Here is a 20,595-nt window from a genome sequence, read left to right as displayed (position 1 = left end):
GCTAGGCTACGGCTAAGGCAACAGCAGAAAACTCTCTAACATCAGTCAGTATATATAGCAAGCACTGCCAGTATCTCCTACGGTGCCCATGAAACGGTCTCAGTAAACATCCTCTCAAAAATGCAGACTTCACAAAAGACTCTTTGCTCTTCCCACTCAGTTCCTTTTTGCACAGGCTCAGTCTCTCCTACACTGAACTTACCCCCTTAAATATGCCCCATAGAACTTCAGGATTGCACACCCACTCTCCCATCTGTTCTGAACAGAGAAGGGGTGCAAAGAGCTTCCTTCTGTGTACATTGGCAGCGGTGTAGGTATCTTTTCCCTACTGATGGGGCATGACCATACCCATTTTGTGGTCCAGTCTCTTTTCTGCTGTTCTGGATGTGGCAGCCATTTTGTGTTGTGCCACGCCCCCGGCAACCATTTTGTGACTGGCACACACTATACTTTGATCTAAATTCCAAATGTGTCCAGTGACCCACAAAGGATGGCAACCCCTGGTATAGAGGAATATCAAAGTAATAGAATAGGTTTCTAATAAGTAACTCAAGCGATCCTCCCCCCCCCCATTGTCATGGGTTCAAAATGGAAGTGCTTGTTTATACCAGCTAAATAAGTGGAGTTTGTATGAAGATTTTGGTATGTACCTTTTTGATTTAAGTAGTTTAGCTACCCTAAACATTTGCCTCTGAGAATGTGTTTATGTGTGTATAAGCCAAAATATTTAGAAGAATTCCAGTTACAAGCTGTCACATGGTCCTGTGATGCTTTTGCCCAGCAGGTGTTCCTTAAAGTGCCTGGGAACCTTAGGCCCTATATCCGTTCTATATCTGGCCCTCTGGACACACTCTCTAGGCCACAGCCCCTCTTTCCTACCTAGCCCTCTATGCCAGAGCTTTCCAAACGTTTCATGTCGGCGACACACTTTTTAGACATGTGTAATTTCGTGACACAGCAATTCAGTTTTACTATCAAACCAGAGGTTAAACTAACCCCTTTCCAGCCCTGGGAGGAGCGTGGGGAATGTTCGCATGACACCAACACACAGCAGCCCACGCACAAACATGTCATGACACACAGTTTGGACCGCTCCGCTCCATGCCTTCCTCAAGTGCTTTTGCTTGGTCGGAAACCCAAAATGCATCCTTCAGCTGTGACAACGCCTCTTGCTTGCCTAGATGGAGAGAGAGGTATGCATGCATGCATAGAAACCTCTGGCATTTGCAAGGCTTGAATGTAGCTTCCATTCAAAGGTCAGAGTCACATCCAACGTTGCACTCATTTTTGCCTCTGGCCCCACCCTGTGCTCTCACACAGCCTCTGGAACTATCCCTATCAGTCCTATCACCCCTGCTAAGATTATACAATAATCTGTTAACTATACAATAATCATTGGAGATGCATTGCAATGATCAGTGCAGGTCTTTGTGTTGCCTTTTGACCAGATCTACTATTATCAGTGCACACATATAGGAAATGATGCGGAGTGCTCCCATAACTTTTTCCGGGGTGACTTAAGTTGTGCTTTCCACAAAGTATTTAAAAGAACTTGTACACTATTCTCTTGAAATTGAAGCCCCTTGTATTTTCAGTGTTCCTAAATTCTTAGCTTTGGAGCATCCAGTGGCTGAAAAAGCTCCCTTTTTCATGATGCTTTGGCAGCTCTAGGACACTGGAGACGGGGACCCTGCTGCAGAAATAGCAATAGGTCTTTGGATTCCTGTGACCCTGGGTCGCTCCACTACTGCCTATGCAGTTCTCTGAGTGAAAAGTTTTTCCCATTCCCTGACCTGGAGAGACAGATTTGTAATTATAGCAAAGCATTTAGCAACAGGAAAATGTTAATTCATTTGCTCCCCGGCAATAAAAAAGGAAACGTCTCAGCACTCAGCATCGCTTAACGCGCCTGATCCCGGGTACTTAATGGTGCATTTTATGTCAAGAGCTAAACAATTCCAAAATTTACAGGCTTAACCTTCTCCAATGTACTGGTCACGAACACTGCACTCCTTTCAAACTGCGTTCACACAAGTGTTTAAGAATTGAGCCAACCCACCCCAAAACGCAGGGCGTGGGGAGCGAGGCCACCGCTGCCAGCTCTCTTTGTGCTGGCAAGACACTTCCACATCCCCAGTCACAATAATGTAACAAATTAACCGTCTCGACCGCTGTGAGCTCACAGCAGCCGACAATATATTAGCGACGAGAGCCAAAGTCACAGCATGGGAGTATTAAAAGTAGTCAGCAGTCTGAGCTCGGGGGTTCATTTTCCCCACCCCTCCTAATTCTAAAAATAAAACAAAGCTGGAAAAAAGTCTATTGCTATGCAAGAGAAACCAGGGAGAGAGGTTTTAAGAAAAGCCCTGCCAGATCAGACCGAAGGCCCATCGAGTCCAGCATTCTGTTCTCACTGTGGCCAACCAGAAGAACACAAGCAGGACCCGAGTGCGACAACATTCTCCCTGCTAGTGACTCCTAGCAACTGGTACTCAGAGGCACACCCAGAGACACTGATGCTGTAGGGAGCATATCACTATCACGACTAGGAGCTGCTGGTAGCCTTATCTTCCAAGGGCTTTTTCTAACACACTTTGAAAGCTATCCAGGTTGGTGGCACTGAAGATGCAGCAAAGTTATGGAAGCTGATGCCTGCCCCCTTAGTGGAAGATAGGGCAGTGCTTTTCAGGAGTTCCACACAAGCCTATCCAGGGAAGGTGTGTTGCTCAATGAGGAGGTTCACGATTTAGGCAAGTCCATCCAGACACGTAGAATGTTGACATACGTCGTAATCTTGTTTTTTTTAGCTTATCATTGATTTCAATCATTTTTTTAAAAGATGTTTTAAATTGTTTTTACTGATGAATTCATCGCCTTGTTCTTTCTTGCTTTGAGGGTTTTTTGCCCCTTACAATCAAGCAGTATATGAATTTTGTGAAATAAAATAAACCAACGAAATCATAGAATCGTGAAGTTGGAAGGGACCCTGAGGTTCATCTCGTCCAACCCCCTGCAACGCAGGAAGGAATATGCAGCTGTCCCATATGGGGATCGAACCTGCAACCTTGCCGTTATCAGCACCATGCTCTAACCAACTGAGCTACCCAGGCTGCAGACAAACTTCATCAGTGACAGCTTGGCATGCTCCAGCTGTCCCAGAGCATCAGAGACAGTTCATTTCTGCTTAAGGCACCAAATGAACCTTCCCCTGGTACCTTCCAGATGTTTGGGGCTACATCTGTCATCGGCCCTAGACTGCCCAGATGGGAGCTGTAGTTTGAAACATCTGGAGGGCAGGCTTACGAGAGTCTCAATCTGCAGCTCCTTCTTATGCTCTTGTAATTCAGAAAGCAATTATATGCAATTCATGGAAAGCAACACACTTGAAAACCAATGGTTTGCTGTGCTGCCTTCCTCAAATGTTCCATCTCCCCTGTGTCCTGCTCCCCAGAGAAGCCTCTTGCTTTTAACAACAAATCTACAAACTGCAAGAGAAACAAACGGAGCTCTTACTTGGCCTCCAGAGCCAGAGCGATGATCCCTGCCACCATGGGGGCAGACACAGAGGTGCCAGTATGTCCATCTGTACAACGTTTCCGCAGATCGGTGGTAACCTAAGGAGGAAGTCAGTGCAGCTATTAGCAGGGAGTGGAGGTGACAGAGCGGTTCACATTCAGGCCCACTGGGACTGGAAGGCCAGAAGGTGGGGAGGTCAACAGCAGGTGGCGCCAGAGCTAATGTCAAGCAGGGCCGGATCATTCCAGGTTTGCCTGCATCCTTCTCCCTGCTTGAGTTCTACAAGCGCAACCCTGAGACTAAGGAGGAGGGTGAAGCTGACAGTCCGTGCCATCCTCTGGACTGGATGAAAAAAGGAAGGTGGGCACTTGGGGGGATGCTGGCTGAAGGCAGACTAAAACTTATTGGGGCAGCGACCCATTTGTCATAATGGACCAACCTCCACTGTGCCCAGCTTCTGTACAGCTGGCCAAGGCCAAGGCAGTCTGTAGCCCTCAAGAGTAAGTCAGAGCAAGATTTTACAAGGTAGACACTGACCATCTCCTGATTGATGGATCACATTTATATCCCACCTTTTCTCTATGGAGCTCAAGGGGGCATACATAGTTCTCTTCCCCATTTTATCCTCAAAACAACCCTGCAAAGCAGGTTAGCCCAAGGTCACCTGGTGAACTTCATGCCTTCAAAAGTATGAAGGATTTGCTCCATCCTAATTCCTAGTTCTGACTCCAGTAGAGTCGTACCTTGGAATTTGAATGGCTTAGTTGCCGAACGTTTTGGCTCCCACTGAGAGCCAGTGTGGTGTAGTGGTTAAGAGCGGTGGACTCGTAATCTGGTGAACTGGGTTCGCTTCCCCGCTCCTCCACATGCAGCTGCTGGGTGACCTTGGGCTAGTCACACTTCTCTGAAGTCTCTCAGCCCCACTCACCTCACAGAGTGTTTGTTGTGGGAGAGGAAGGGAAAGGAGATTGTTAGCCGCTTTGGGTAGTGATAAAGTGGGATATCAAATCCAAAAATCCAAATCCAAACAATCGAAAACCGGAAGTGAGTGTTCTGGTTTGCAAACGTTCTTTGGAACCCGAACATCCACAGCTTCCAATTGGCTGCAGGGGCTTCCTGCAGTCAATCGGAAGCCACGCCTTGGTTCCCAAATGTTTTGGAAGTCAAACAGACTTCCAGACCGGATTCCGTTCGACTTCCAAGGTACGTCTGTAGTCAATCTCAGGGACGCTTGAGTTGGAGAACTCACATCCCAAGTTTTGATGGGGGGGGTAAGGTTTCCCACAGCCCAGGCAGTCAACTGGCTGCACCGTCTACTTACAATTTGCCGCTCATAGAAAGCCCCACTGCTGTAGGTGGTAGCAATGGTGGAGGCACACTCCTCTAGGTACCACGGCTTGTTCCCGTTCTCCGTGGTGCTGCTGACGGAGATGGTGTAGATGCTGTTGGTGTATCCATCGCAAGAGCAGTGGTCCCCTTCTCTTCCGCCATTCCCAGAGGCCCAGACAAATATGGAACCCCTTCCTCTACGGCCCTGAGTATTTGGAGTGAGGAAATGGAAATGGAAAGCAATGCGTTCATTGGCTGGCACTGGCCTGGATTCCTACATCTCCACAAGATTTAAGTTTTGGAAGGATGCATCTTCCACAACTTCCTTCCGCAACTTCAGGGATCAGGAAATGACTGGCCCCATTCCCTCTTGTGGGTCCCACTGTTGCCACAAGGGGGGTCACTCTCAGTGAAAATAAGGGCTACTAACAACTGTCTGGTTTTTTTCCTGCCTTTCAACGTGGTTGCTTCAGTATGGTGTCGCCTCAAAACTTTGTCTCGCAGGCTTGCGGCAGAGTATGTTTTCCACTGGCGGCTGGTTTTCTAGGACCTATACCTCAATGAGCGAGGGGTTCCCAAGCTCAGAGGGGTGTACTTGCCGCAGGCTGGGGGCAGTGGAGCTATCACCACCCTCCCAAGAATTAACCCAAAGTTGACCACTTTGCAAACTCTGGGCTAGGGGCACAGCGTTCAGTGACTGAATAGACGCTCCAGGTGTTTTTGACTCCCATCATGGGTGTTATAGCACAAAACACCTGGAGGATACGAAGAACATGAACAGAAGAGCGCAAGAAGAGCCTGTTGGATCAAGTAAGCCCATCTAGACCAGCATCCTGCTATCACAGTGATCATGCAAAGTCTTCAAGGAGGACTTGACCAAACAGAGCTCTGCCTTCCTGCGTATCCTAGAGGGATTCAGAGCTGTGCCCAGAGGTATTCAGAGGCGTACCACCTCTGAAGGCTAGGCATCGTCATTGTGGTTGGTAGCTGCTGACTAGAGGTTGGAGAAGGCAGGAATCGGCTGGCAACCCCCTGCCAAAGCAGCCAGAAACATTAAGATCCCTATGGGAAATGCGGACCGAAAACAAAAAACACCCAAGAAGAAGGTTATGCACAATGCGCTGCATTTTCCCCACACCTTTTTAATGCCTTGCTCAAATGCTTGCTTGGCCAGAGGGCCAGGCCCATCGACTGTCCGCCCATCGTCGTCAGGGCCCCAGCTTGCGCTGTAGATGTGGATGTATTCAGGTTTGGTGCCAATCGCCTTTGCTTCCACCACATCTGTCACGTCGCCGTCTAACATCCGAATGCCTAAAAGCACCCCCCCAAATTAAAAAATAAAATGTATCAGGCGTTAGAGCTTCAAGGTCCCCCCCCCCTTTTTTTCTTTTCCAGAAGAGCTGGAGGACTGCAATCAAAGGCTTTTGTTCTGAGGCATGAAAAGATGCTTTCAATCTTGAATGGCCCAAAACAATTGCAACTTGTGCTCTCAGTTTGCCAGCTTGTTTTGGATGCGCTCTCTCTCCCCCCCCCCCCCCGAGTTCCTGATTCAACTGCATATTGGAAGTAGCTTTCTTGGCACAACAGGAAAAAGCGACACAAAGCCAGTGACGCAAGTGACTTTTCTTTCAGAACTATGAAAGCCACTTCCAGATGACACAGAACTCTTCTTCAAATGGCAACTACTACATTGCTGTCTTCTACACCCAAAATCGGCATTTCACCACTGCCTTCAGCTGTCTGGGCTGGCAGTTCAGAAGCAAGCTGGAAAGTTTGCAGGCAGCCATGTAGGCAGGGTGGGTTGCTTTTACCATGGTTTAGTTCAACAAACCATGAGTTGCCACAAATACAAGCAACCAAAGCATGGCTTTGAGTTTTGTTTTCTAGCTGCCTTGTTGCTCTGTAGCTTGGCGAGCATCTGGGATGGGGGTAGCAAAATGAACCATGGTTAAGCAAGGCTGTTGGGTTTGGCCCAACCACAGTTGACAAGCCATGGTTCATAGGCCAAAAACTTCACATTGTGCTTTGTTGATGGAAAACAAACTACAGTAAAGTTGATGGGTTGGGTTCAGTCATTCAAACAAACCACATTGAGGCTTAACAAACCATATGCAAACAAGGCCAGTAGTTGTATCTTTAACTGCAGGGTGCCTCCAGACTGTCACTATTTTGTAGGAGGGATTCAAGCACATACCAGAATTTTAGATTTGTACAGTTCAAGTGGATTAATGGGCTCTGCCTGGCACCTTAGTGCAAAAATTCCTCTTTTTAAAAGAATCAGGCTTGGAGAGTGACAGGGAAAAGCATTGAAAAGTGCGGGATTAATGAATGTCCAAGGAGAAGATGTATAACCAGCCTGCCAACAAATAAGGATAAATGCAAGACGAATGTTCATTGTTGTACAACTGCCTGGCAAACAAATCAGAACGGATGCTTAATAAAGACCGGATATAATCCAATACCTGCATGAGCTTTGTGCAAGCAAATCAGGACGAATGCTCAATGAACAGGGCTTTAGGAGGGACCGCAATGTTCCTAGTTTTGGTCTACAGGACGCAATAATAAAAGTCAACCAACCATAACTGAGTGAGCTAACAATGACCATTCCAGAGAAAATGCTAAGATAGAAACAGCCTGAAATTTGGACCAGATACAGCTTCCACCAGAGTCTTGAGAAGGGCCCTCAGATAAAATGCTTCCCAGTATTAAGATTTCCAATTCTTAAATAACCACAGGCAAATCGCAATTTGGCCATATCTGCAACTTGAAAAGACGATGGCTTTGTCCCTAATTCTGGTATGCCTCAGGCAACGCCTTCAAAAATTAGAATAAACAAGAAATCGCTGGGGGTGGGGGAAGATACATTCCTTCATTTAGGAAACCAAAAGATTTATGGAATTTCTACAGGGGGCTAAAGCCATTTGTTAGTGAAATCCGGGGGGGGGGGTGTCTAAATCTCTGAGGCTGACTTTGAACATGATCAAGCGATTAACTGGCCCTAGCTCCCCTGGATGAGGATGAGAAGGGGCACGATCCGCTGGGAAGCCTCCAGCACAAGCCTGATCAAAATGAATGGCATTCATGCAGCAGCTGCTCGTGTTGGGTTGCACCCAAAATCTTACTTGCAGTTGAAAATATTTTTTCAAACAGACAGAAATACAGCCAAGCAAACAGGAAGACAAAATTACAAACAGCAGAGCGCCCAACCTCGGAGATATATATATATATATATATATATATATATATATATATATATATATATATCTCATATGCACATGAGGCAATCTTAAGGTTTTGGGACATTTGACTCATCATTTTTGTAAAGAGGAAAGGTTGATTATTTATCACAGTATAGAGGGCTACTGTGGGTGGCAGAAAAGGAAGCACAGTGGATTATAATTTTAGAGCTTAATATAGCAAGGCAAGGAGCCTTTTTTTCTTTCTTTTGCTTTTTTCGTGACGTATCTATTTTTTCGTACGTTTTTACTTAAGAAAAACAAAAACCGAGAGACAGAAATAAAATTAAGGTTGCGGCTACGTGGTAGACAGCAGTCAACTTAAATGGATTTCCTTTCTAACATTATTCTCTGCTCGCAAAGATACCTCTTAAATATAATGGGAATGGAGCAAGGTTGTTTAGCAACAACCTCCCCTCGAGCTGAATTCTCAGAAGCATTTCCCAGCAAGTTTATTGATACAAAAAGTTCATTGCCGGGCCTTGCCACCTAACAAGAACAGCTGGTCAAGGGAAAAGGGAGATACAGTGGTGCCCCGCAAGACGAATGCCTCGCAAGACGGAAAACTCGCTAGACGAAAGAGTTTTCCGTTTTGGAGGTGCTTCGCAAAACAAATCTCCTATGGGCTTGCTTCGCAAGACGACAATGTCTTGCGAGTTCCTGCTGTTTTTTTTCCTCCCCCCCCCCCTTTTTCTAAACCGCTAAGCCGCTTATCCGTTTATCTGCTAAACCGATAAGCCGTTAAAAGCCGCTAAAAGCCGCTAAAAGCTGCTAAAAGCTGCTAATAGCGCTAATCCGTCAATGGGCTTGCTTCGCAAGACGTAAAAACCGCTAGACGAAGAGACTCACAGAACGGATTATTTTCGTCTTGTGAGGCACCACTGTACGAGAAAGATTGCACAAACTCGGGATGGAAAAATCTATAATCCGTGACCGCTGCAACAGTTGGGAGATACACGTGATGCATTTGGGAGTTTAGTAGCATTCTGAAGATTCCACATTTTGCAATTTATTTATTTACTTTAAACAAGTTTCAAGGTCTCATGGTAACAAATATATACTAGAAAAACAGGTGGCAAAAATTCTAAAAGGGTAGGCTAAAAAGCAGGCATCCCCAAACTCAGCCCTCCAGCTGTTTTGGGACTCCAACTCCCATCATCCCTAGCTAACAGGACCAGTGGCCAGGGATGATTGGAATTGTAGTCCCAAAACAGCTGGAGGGCCGAGTTTGGGGGTGCCTGCTAAAAGGAAAGGTTAAATAGGTCTGCAGTGTGATCCCACAGGGTTCTCCTTATGTTCTTACAAACCCACATGTTTGACCAGAGACAAAACAGAATAAGAATCATAGAGTTGGAAGGGACCATGTCATAGACTGGCTGAATGCAGAGGAGTGGTGGGGAAGAAGGCTCACAGCCTGGGGATTGGTGGTGGGACGACAATGAGTGGTCAGAAGGAGAGGAGGAAGCAGATTGGGGGGAGGAGGAGGTGTCCGAAGCTGAAGAGGAAACAGGGTTTAGTGAGCAGGAAAAGGCTGTGGCAGACAGCAGTCCAGATTGAGAGGCAGCAGTGGGGCGGGGAATACCAAGCGGCAGAGTGGGGGCAGGCTGCTGAAGAAGCCAGGGAATTTCCCCCTCTTTCTGGGACCAGGCTCCTTCTTCCCTGGTTTCCTAGAACACACAGAGAAATGAAGAAGGCAGAGCAAAGAGAGACAAGATGAAGGAGCTGAAGAAGGAACCAGGGGAGAAGCCTTAGGGTGCGGTGGGGACCACATTGGGGCAAGACCTACTGGGAAGAGTTGCAGTGATCACTAGGCTGCACTGTTTATTTGAATAAAGAGTTGAGTTCACCCACACCGGTATTTTTTATTGCTGACCTACTGCTGACTCCGGCTCCTGACAAGACCATGTGGTTCATCTAGCACAATCCTCAGCAATGCAGGGATCTTTTGCCCAACGTGGGGCTCGAACCCACAACCTAGAGATTAAGGGCCTCCTGTTCTACAGGGTGAGCTATCCCTTTGCCTCTTTCAAAGCTCTTATTGTCATGTACAAATCTATTGCACAAGCTGGCTCTCAAAACAATTCCTCTCACATTTTATTTATTTATTAAATTTGTATTTGACCACTCATCATGAGTGAGCTCAGGGACAGATCACAGCAATATAAAAGGAAACATAAAAAGGGAATAAAACTCAAAACGTATCATTAACACATCCATCTGTCGCAAGTCCGCAAATATTCAGATGCAGGTCTGCTCAAAGGCCTGGAGGAATCGAACTGCCTTCAACCGGTGCCAGAAAACAGACATGAGTTGGCACCAGCAGGAGGTTGGGGAGGCAATTCGATTACCAGGCAGCCATTGCTGAGATGGTCCTGTGGCAGGTCACAGATCTCCTCAGTTAGGCCACATGTGCACTATGCTTTTAAAGCATCATCATACCACTTTAAGCAGTCATGGCTTCCCTCAAAGAATCTTGGGAACTGTAGTTTGCTAAGGGTGCTGACTGTTAATAGGAGACACACACCCTTCCCCTCACAGAGCTGCAATCCTACAGTTCACTAGGGAGAAAAGAGTGACTCCTAGACCACTCTGAGAATTGTAGCTCTCCAACCATCAGTTGATCGTCTAGACAGGCAAAAACGGGTCACCTGACATCAGGTGATAAACAGGTGGCTGGCCCCACCCACCTATGAAACTTGGCCCATGGTCCATGGGTGGGTGTGTAGGAGATAAGGACCCAACTGACCAGTCAGATCCAGTTCCCCACCCCGGTCCTAACAGGAGGGCAAAACAAAGAGGAGTGGTATTTGAATTTCCAGAGGGGGATAAAGTCACATGAGCAAGACAGAAGGAAATAACCAAATCAATCAATGTCTGATCCTTTCGCCAAAGCATTTATGCTATTACAAACCCAATTAAGCCAGACCATAAACATTTCCACGCCAGATCAGCCCAAAGGTTTATTTAGTTAAGCTTTCTACTGCCAACATCTGCCAACCAAATGCTTCCAAAATGTTGATGGCCACCCTCTACTGTTTTTGACCTGAGAGAAGGAGTCCACTGCTGACATTAATGAGGGATTGAACATCTATTCTTCATGAAAGGCGATGCTAATGCACTCAGCGTTGAAAGTGACTTGCAGATACGCACCTGGGAGGATGAAACCTCCATTTCAGACACTCTGGCCTGGATCAAGGCTGTGTTCACAGATACAGATACCACCAATTGCTTTCATAGCTATTTACAGGAAGTCCCTTTAGAAAGAGAGAAGCTTTATAACAGGATATGGATTTGGCATGGATGGGCTGGTGGTGCCATTACTTAGGACACTGTGAGCTTCAGCAAGCGGCTAGGAATGCCCTCATAGGTTGCACTGCCACCAGGCTGTGCTTTTGCTTGGGCGCTGGAGGTGGGAGATTTAGATCAGGAAAACAGCACAAGGGGAAGGGTTAACTCAACTCTCTCCCAGCAGCATAGATGTGAACTTATTCAGGACAAATCCATAGCTGTTTTAACTATTTTGAGACTTTTAGCAGAGTTTGGCCCAAATTTATCTTGGATTAAAAGCAAATGGAAGTTGCTTCAAGCATGAGGGCTCAAGTTGGGTAGAGAGAACTGGGACATGTGCACTGACTCCAAACCTATCTTCTCTTCTTTTGACCTGTGGGCTGAACTGCAGGCAGGATTCTAACTGCATTGGAAAGGGACACAGCTCAGTGGTATAGCATCTGCCTTGCATACAGCAGATCACAGATTCAGTCCCAGGCATCTCCAGGTAAGGCTGGGTGTGTCCCACCTGAAACCCCGGAGAGCCACTACCCGTCAGTGTAGACCAGCCTTCCTCAAGCTTGGGTCCCCAAATGTTGTTGGACTACAACTCCCATCTTCCCTAGCTGGCAGGACCAGTGGTCAGGGATGATGGGAGTTGTAGTCCAACAACCTCTGGGGGCTCAAGCTTGAGAAAGGATAGTACAGGCAATTCTGAACTAGATAGACGAAGTCTCAGTATAAGGCAGCTTCCTATGTACCTAATCCTCTCTTCAATTGGAAACCCTGACTGCAGGTTTTTCCCAATCCTGGGAAGGATTCTAGCCATGATCCAGCTGAATATAGCTAGAATCCACATTCAGTCATGCAAATTGAACCACATTGAGGACTTTTTTCAAAACAATCAAGCAGTGAAATAAATAACATTGAAAGATCAAGAAAGGATCTGGTGTACCCAGGGACATTAGGACCCTATTTTAAGCTAGCACAATTTCTTTTGCATGTCTGGTGAAGGCTCAGTTCAAGTATTCCAGTTTAAAACTGGTCTGTGGCTAGCTGCCTTACCCCTCCCACACTCCCGACTTTTCTTTCTCTGAATCAACCTGCCAATGCCTGTGAATCAGGCTTATTAAAGTTAACAGGGGCACGCATAAAAGCGAGAAATGCATCACCTTAATTCCCAAGCACATAACATCCGACGCAGTTAGCAGAGCCAACAATCAAAGCCCGGAGTAGAAGCCCAAACTGCGGGGGGAATCTATAGGTTGTCAGAGTGAAGTAGAGGTTAAAGAGAGGAGATGGGAAGGAGAAGGAATAAATCAGCCACTTCCCACGGTGTGAGCAATAAAAGCTTCAGAAGGCGCACAGCTTTAAAGGAGGGAGTGTGAGGAAGAAAGATGGGCTGGCATCCCCTTTTTGTTTATTGAGCGGTAAATGTATTGTGCCCTCGGCAGAAGCAAAAAGAAGAGGGGAGGAAATGCAAGGGCAATGAGAGATCGGAAAGTAAAAGAAAAAGAATTGGACTGTGGCAGATAGGACTCCCCATCAAGCTGAGCACAATCCTCACAAGGGCTACCAGTCTGACCTGAAGTCTCCAAGTTTGCCTGGTCCCCTCCAGGTGAATCTGCTGGTGCGTAAGGGTGCCTTCAATTTATATATATATTAAGAAGACGCTGTGCGTCCAGCTTTAGCCCAGCAGGACCTGGCTATAAATTATAGTGTAGACACTTGGGCTGGGGTTGCCCTCCTGTGCTCACCTCTCCCAATTAACCCCAGTCACCAGGGGCCACCCTACGTCTCACGTTTCAGCCCCAATATCTCAGGGTTGGTATGCTGCTGATCTGGCAAGCCTAGTTCTTACCAGCTGTAGTTTTTAGCAATCTATTTAGATTCGCTTCTGGTGAATCCACAAAATGTACAATGCTCCCCATGCCCCCTAAAAAAAAATAAATCACTATTTAAAAATAAATAAATTGGCTGGGTAATTATTATTTTTTTAACAGGCTTCCCCAACCTAGAGGACTCTGGATGTTGTGGGACTTAAACTCCCATCCGTTCCAGCCAGCACGGCCAATGGGCAGGGATGATGGGAGTTGTAGTCCAGCAATATTCAGGATGCATCCTACTTGTCCCATGCTATCTACTCATAGGGCTGCCACACATCCAAATTTTTCCAGACATTACCAGGATTTCAAAGGCGGAAATGACATACAGGATGAGTTTTCGAAAGGCGGCGCTTGCCCTGTTTGTTTGGTGTTTTTGCAAAAAACAAAACAAAACAAAAAACTCAACATTTTTTGGGGGGAGGGGGGTCCTGGTTTTTTTACTTTTTGAAATATAGCAACCCTATCTCCGCATGGATCCGAGGGGTTTTCTGTTTGCCATGCCACTTTCCCCAGGAAAACCTGCTCTTTACCAATGAATTGGAGCAAATGGCAACCCGCAGAAAGTCCAATTGATGTGTGTTCCAAATCAGTGGTAAACAACTGGTTTTCCTGCAGGAAAGAGGCAGGACAAGCAAAATCATAGAAGAGCTTTCAGAGCGCAACAGGTTGAGAAGGCTGTTTCAAAAGGGGATGGAAAACTGCCTGCAGTGGCTACTTCTGTAGCTCAACACGCTCTGGATTGCCAGTGTGCAACTCAGCTTTCATATAAGTTGATGCATCTTCATAAGAAAGGAGAGATAGAGAGAGGGACATCTGAGATTCCTAGACCGTCCTTGTGCTGACCTGTAGATCTTCCTTCAGTGTTAGACTGTTGACCTCACTTCCTATTTATTTTCTTCTTCTCCACACCTCCCTCCCTCATGAGAGCAGACATACCTTAAGCTCTCTAGATGCAAGAGGAAACATGGCCCAAAGCATCTCTACCATTGTTAGACGGAACTAAGCTATTTCCTATCAAAGATGTATTTCCATTAATAAACATAGCTTTCTTATTTTCCTAAACCCAGAGACTTGGTGGGATTGTATCCAGGGCAAAGTGTGCTGCTCCAACAGGGGGTTCTGCATGCAGTTTCTGCTGAGCATGCAACTCCAAATGCTAACACGCAAAGCAAGTAAGAAACACAAATCCTCCTCTGGATACATCAAACAAGTTCCATCTCACAGTTCTCACCAAGGCGCAACCATGCCCTTTCAGCCCCTCCTCTGGCACTGTGCAGTGGAACAAGAGGATTATAGGGGCGAAAGTTATTCAGTTGCAACAAGTTAGATAGCTGCCTAGCTGGAAGGGAACTTCCCTGTCAACCTTCATCCAGTTTGCACCTCCAAAATGTTCCCAGTCCAGTGGAAGAGAGGAATGAGAGGTCAGTGGAAGTCAACAGATGTAAACAGAAGAGGTTTCAATTTCCTTTACTGTGCAAAAGATCTAAGAGCAAGCGAATTCAGCATTGCAAAAATACAATAATTTCATATTCAGTTAACGCACAAAAGCACTCCCACTACCAGTGGGGGAGAAATTCAAGTGAATTCGAATTTAAAGGTGAACCTACATAATCCACACTTTCCAAAACAATGTGAGAAGCGAAAAACAAGCATCCTTCAAAATCCACACTACTCTGAATTCTGCAATACAATTCTCCAGCCAAGTGATGTGTGCAAAAAATAAATATACAGGTAGTGTCCATAAAAACGCGCATGTTGGTGAAAACAGCACACAGAAATGCCTTGTTTTAGGGGGAATTGCTGTGGAAACAAATACGTGTGGCAAGCCCTAACACACCAGGGACATCTTTACGAAACTTAAAATGCACAAGAAAGGGACCAGAACAGCACACAATTCTTACACAGGAAAAGAACAAAAATGCCCTAATAAGGGATTTTACAGCATGAGGAAAGCTGTGGGGTTACTTAAGGACTTTAGGGTGCGGGCAGAGGAGGACTTAACCTGTAGAAACTAAAATTGTGGGTATTGTTCTATGTTCATTTATTGGGAAGCTGTATATACAGGTACTGCCCTCCAGCAAAACTTCCAGGGTGGTTTAGAAAAAGCCATAGAGGATTTATAGCAGAGCTTAGAGAATTGTGTCTCTTAGGTAAAAATTTAGGACCCAGCCCCAAATGCCAGATTTAGAGGCAAAAAAGAGACTTGTGGATGAGGAATATTTGTTAGCCAGGGGGTTAGCCAGAAGCCCTCGGAAAGGTGTGATGAGGGCCAACACTCAGTGCTACTTTCTCAAATCAACCCTCCAGAAAAGCTGATTGCAGACCACTGATTGCAGAAACGTCTTCCTTACCTCCAATTCTTGCATTGTATGCAATTCCCACTATGCAGTTGGAGTTGTTTGCGGACGCTGCCACTTCCCCGGCACAACGGGTGCCATGCCTGGGGAAAGAATACAGAGAATGTTATTTCTCTTTCAGAAATCAAATAGTCATACCTTGGAAGTCAAACGCCTTGGAAGTCAAATGTTTTGGCTCCCAAACGCAGCAAACCCGGAAGTGAGTGTTACGGTTTGCGAATGTTCTTTGGAACCCAAACGTCCGTCGTGGCTTCTACAGCTTCCGATTGGCTGCAGGAGCTTCCACCTTGTTTTCCAAACGTTTTGGAAGTCGACTTCTGGAATGGATTCTGTTCAACTCCCATATATATATATATATATGCAGGTTTTGGTGTTTTCGGGTATCTTCCCGTGTAAGAGTTGGGGTGTCTAGGCGACGTTTCGACGAGGTCTCACTCGTCATCTTCAGGCTGGTGCTTTCGGCTTCTTGTTACTAGAACAGAGCAGGATCTCAGTGTTTGAGTTCCTATAAATACTGTTGAGGGGGTGTGGTGTATAGCCTCCAACGTTCTGGGCAGAGAGGAAGTTCCCAGGTTATTGTGCCTTTTCTTCTTTTGTTCATTAATTACTTGAGGGATATCTTGAGTGATTTCTTGAGTGATATTCTGAGTACCACTTAGGAGGGTCATCAGGTGTGGATTAGTTGCTAAAGCTTTCGTGTCTTGACCTCTTGAGCTTGTGAAGAGTTTTTTTGAGTTTTTCTGAGAAGAGTTTTTCTGAGAAGATGGCTGTACTGCACTTAGTTGTGCTCTGGCTTGGCTTCGTGTATAGGGGCGAGCTGTGGTTTTGTGCCCTGTGCCAGCCAGATCTGTGTAGGGATTGCAGGGGGGTGCAGCATCCGGAGGTGCCACTATGGTTTGGCTACTGGATGGTATCTGTAATTTATCTGTGGAGAGGGTCTGGGTTTGGGTCTGGTGTGGTTGATTGGAGATGGCGTTCTGTGTGCCTCTGGTTCTGGTGTCGGTTTTTGTGGGGAGGGCTAATTTCCAGATGTCTGGCAGGCGGGACGTGTCGTCACGCTTGTTCATGTTGTGAGGGTGTTTCTCTATCTCGATGGCTTCCATGATTATTCTCTTGTGGTGATGTTCCATGTTAAAGAGCAATTTGGAATCTGCAAAATTAATTTCGTGTCCTGTTTCTTTCATGTGTTGGTAAAGAGAGGAAGTTTTTTCTTCTTTTTTGACGGCATTCTTGTGTTCTGCGATACGTGCATTTATTCGTCTGTTTGTTTGTCCAATGTACGTGGCTGGGCAGACTTTGCAGGGTATTTCATAGACCCCTTGGTTTTCTAACTGGATTTTATCTTTTGGGTTTCTGAGGATATTGGCTATTTTTTGGTTGGTGCAAAAGGCTGTTTTGATATTGTGTTTATGGAGGATTTTGCTAATTTTATCTGTGGTGCCCTTGATATAAGGAAGGAGGGCCATGCCATTGTTTTCTTCTGTGTCTTGGTTTTTGGGGGGTGTTTCTTTTTGGATTAGCTTCGTAACCCTGTTTTGCTGGTATCCGTTGGCGATTAACACATTTGAGAGATTCTGTAACTCAGTTGTCAAGTGGTCTTCGTCAGCCAGGCGTTTGGTTCTGGAGATGAGAGTCTTGGCTACGGAGTTTATTTGTGCAGGGTGGTGGTGTGATTGTGCATGTAAGTAGCGGTTGGTGTGTGTTTTTTTCCGGTAGATAGTGTGTCCTAGGGAGCCATCAGGTTTTTTGTAGATTAGGACGTCAAGGAAGGGAAGTTGGTTGTTGGCTTCTATTTCCATAGTGAATTGTATTTTGGGGTGTAGGCTGTTGAGATGTGTGAGGAAGCTATCTAGTTTTTCCTTCCCGTGTGGCCAAATTACAAAGGTGTCGTCAACATATCTGAGCCAAAGTTTGGGTTTGTGTTCTGACTTGTCTAAAGCATTGGTTTCAAAGTGTTCCATGTACAGATTTGCGATGACCGGTGAGAGGGGTGATCCCATAGGTGCTCCTTCTATCTGTTTGTATCTTTGTCCATTGTGGATGAAGTACGTGTTGGTTAGGCAGTGGTTGGTCAGGTCCAGGATGTATTCGGGGGGATTGTATTTGTTTTGAATGGCTGTCAAGGCTTCATTAATGGGCACTTGTGTGAAGAGAGATACAACATCGAAGCTCACAAGTAGGTCATCGGGATGTAGGTTTTGCTTCTTTATTGTTTCTATGAACTGGAAGGAGTTTGTAACGTGTGAAGCGATAGATTCTGCATAGGGCTGAAGTTGCTTAGCGAGAAATTTAGCGAGATTTTGTAGAGGTGAGCCTATGGAGCTGACTATTGGTCTGAGTGGTGTTCCTTCTTTGTGTATCTTGGGGAGACCGTAGAGTTTGGGGCATCTGGATGATTTTTCTCTGGGGATGATTCTTAGCTGGATTTCTTCACTGATAGGAGAGGCTTTTATTTTGGATTTGGTGGTTTTTTCCAGATAGGTGGTGGGATCTGTTTTTATAGGTTGGTAGGTAGGGTCTTGGAGTAGATTTGATAGTTTTGCTTGGTAGTCCGATGTGTTCATCACAACAGTGGCATTACCTTTGTCTGCTGGGAGAATGATTATGTTGTTGTCTTTCTTCAGGTTGGTGAGTGCTTTCTGTTCTTCTTTGTGTAAATTGCTTCTGGGTGGTTTGCTGGAGCAGAGGATGTTGGTGACTTCGAGTCTGATTTTATTGGCTTCATCTGGGTTGATTTTGGTTAGGCTAGCTTCGACTCCGCATATGATGTTTTCCGTGGGGATGCGTCTCGGGGCGACTGCAAAGTTGAAGCCTTTGGAGAGTACTTTGGTTTCAGTTGAGGTGAGGATCCTGTCTGATATGTTATGTACTGTTTGTTTCATGGGTTGTTGTGGAGGGTGGCTGGGCTTCTGGCGTTTCTCTAGTTTGTGGAGTTTGTTGGTGTGTGTGTCTGTCTTATGTGAGGACTCTGTTTCAGCTCTCCAAACGGCTAGTTGTTTGCATTTGTCCCAGAGTGCAGGGTGGATTTTACTCTACGGTCTCCCCAAGATACACAAAGAAGGAACACCACTCAGACCAATAGTCAGCTCCATAGGCTCACCTCTACAAAATCTCGCTAAATTTCTCGCTAAGCAACTTCAGCCCTATGCAGAATCTATCGCTTCACACGTTACAAACTCCTTCCAGTTCATAGAAACAATAAAGAAGCAAAACCTACATCCCGATGACCTACTTGTGAGCTTCGATGTTGTATCTCTCTTCACACAAGTGCCCATTAATGAAGCCTTGACAGCCATTCAAAACAAATACAATCCCCCCGAATACATCCTGGACCTGACCAACCACTGCCTAACCAACACGTACTTCATCCACAATGGACAAAGATACAAACAGATAGAAGGAGCACCTATGGGATCACCCCTCTCACCGGTCATCGCAAATCTGTACATGGAACACTTTGAAACCAATGCTTTAGACAAGTCAGAACACAAACCCAAACTTTGGCTCAGATATGTTGACGACACCTTTGTAATTTGGCCACACGGGAAGGAAAAACTAGATAGCTTCCTCACACATCTCAACAGCCTACACCCCAAAATACAATTCACTATGGAAATAGAAGCCAACAACCAACTTCCCTTCCTTGACGTCCTAATCTACAAAAAACCTGATGGCTCCCTAGGACACACTATCTACCGGAAAAAAACACACACCAACCGCTACTTACATGCACAATCACACCACCACCCTGCACAAATAAACTCCGTAGCCAAGACTCTCATCTCCAGAACCAAACGCCTGGCTGACGAAGACCACTTGACAACTGAGTTACAGAATCTCTCAAATGTGTTAATCGCCAACGGATACCAGCAAAACAGGGTTACGAAGCTAATCCAAAAAGAAACACCCCCCAAAAACCAAGACACAGAAGAAAACAATGGCATGGCCCTCCTTCCTTATATCAAGGGCACCACAGATAAAATTAGCAAAATCCTCCATAAACACAATATCAAAACAGCCTTTTGCACCAACCAAAAAATAGCCAATATCCTCAGAAACCCAAAAGATAAAATCCAGTTAGAAAACCAAGGGGTCTATGAAATACCCTGCAAAGTCTGCCCAGCCACGTACATTGGACAAACAAACAGACGAATAAATGCACGTATCGCAGAACACAAGAATGCCGTCAAAAAAGAAGAAAAAACTTCCTCTCTTTACCAACACATGAAAGAAACAGGACACGAAATTAATTTTGCAGATTCCAAATTGCTCTTTAACATGGAACATCACCACAAGAGAATAATCATGGAAGCCATCGAGATAGAGAAACACCCTCACAACATGAACAAGCGTGACGACACGTCCCGCCTGCCAGACATCTGGAAATTAGCCCTCCCCACAAAAACCGACACCAGAACCAGAGGCACACAGAACGCCATCTCCAATCAACCACACCAGACCCAAACCCAGACCCTCTCCACAGATAAATTACAGATACCATCCAGTAGCCAAACCATAGTGGCACCTCCGGATGCTGCACCCCCCTGCAATCCCTACACAGATCTGGCTGGCACAGGGCACAAAACCACAGCTCGCCCCTATACACGAAGCCAAGCCAGAGCACAACTAAGTGCAGTACAGCCATCTTCTCAGAAAAACTCTTCTCAGAAAAACTCAAAAAAACTCTTCACAAGCTCAAGAGGTCAAGACACGAAAGCTTTAGCAACTAATCCACACCTGATGACCCTCCTAAGTGGTACTCAGAATATCACTCAAGAAATCACTCAAGATATCCCTCAAGTAATTAATGAACAAAAGAAGAAAAGGCACAATAACCTGGGAACTTCCTCTCTGCCCAGAACGTTGGAGGCTATACACCACACCCCCTCAACAGTATTTATAGGAACTCAAACACTGAGATCCTGCTCTGTTCTAGTAACAAGAAGCCGAAAGCACCAGCCTGAAGATGACGAGTGAGACCTCGTCGAAACGTCGCCTAGACAC

At 45.9% G+C, this 20,595-nt stretch overlaps 1 protein-coding gene across 4 annotated transcripts in view; it reads right to left on the bottom strand.

Moving 5' to 3' along the window:
- The window catches only part of PCSK6 (proprotein convertase subtilisin/kexin type 6), a 118,971-nt gene that overhangs the window by 43,810 nt on the left and 54,566 nt on the right, over positions 1-20,595 (bottom strand). For all 4 annotated transcript variants that reach the window (XM_081171097.1, XM_081171098.1, XM_081171100.1 and 1 more), the window contains 4 exons: positions 15,586-15,674; positions 5,984-6,156; positions 4,838-5,050; positions 3,514-3,614 (listed from right to left, as the gene is read on the bottom strand). In XM_081171097.1, coding sequence (XP_081027223.1) covers positions 3,514-3,614; positions 4,838-5,050; positions 5,984-6,156; positions 15,586-15,674 — 576 coding nt within the window. The remainder of the gene's footprint in view (positions 1-3,513; positions 3,615-4,837; positions 5,051-5,983; positions 6,157-15,585; positions 15,675-20,595) is intronic.

The sequence above is a fragment of the Podarcis bocagei genome, assembly GCF_964188305.1.
Source record: "Podarcis bocagei genome assembly, chromosome: 14".
Taxonomy (NCBI): Eukaryota; Metazoa; Chordata; class Lepidosauria; order Squamata; family Lacertidae; genus Podarcis; species Podarcis bocagei.
This window is presented reverse-complemented; position numbering and strand designations above follow the sequence as displayed.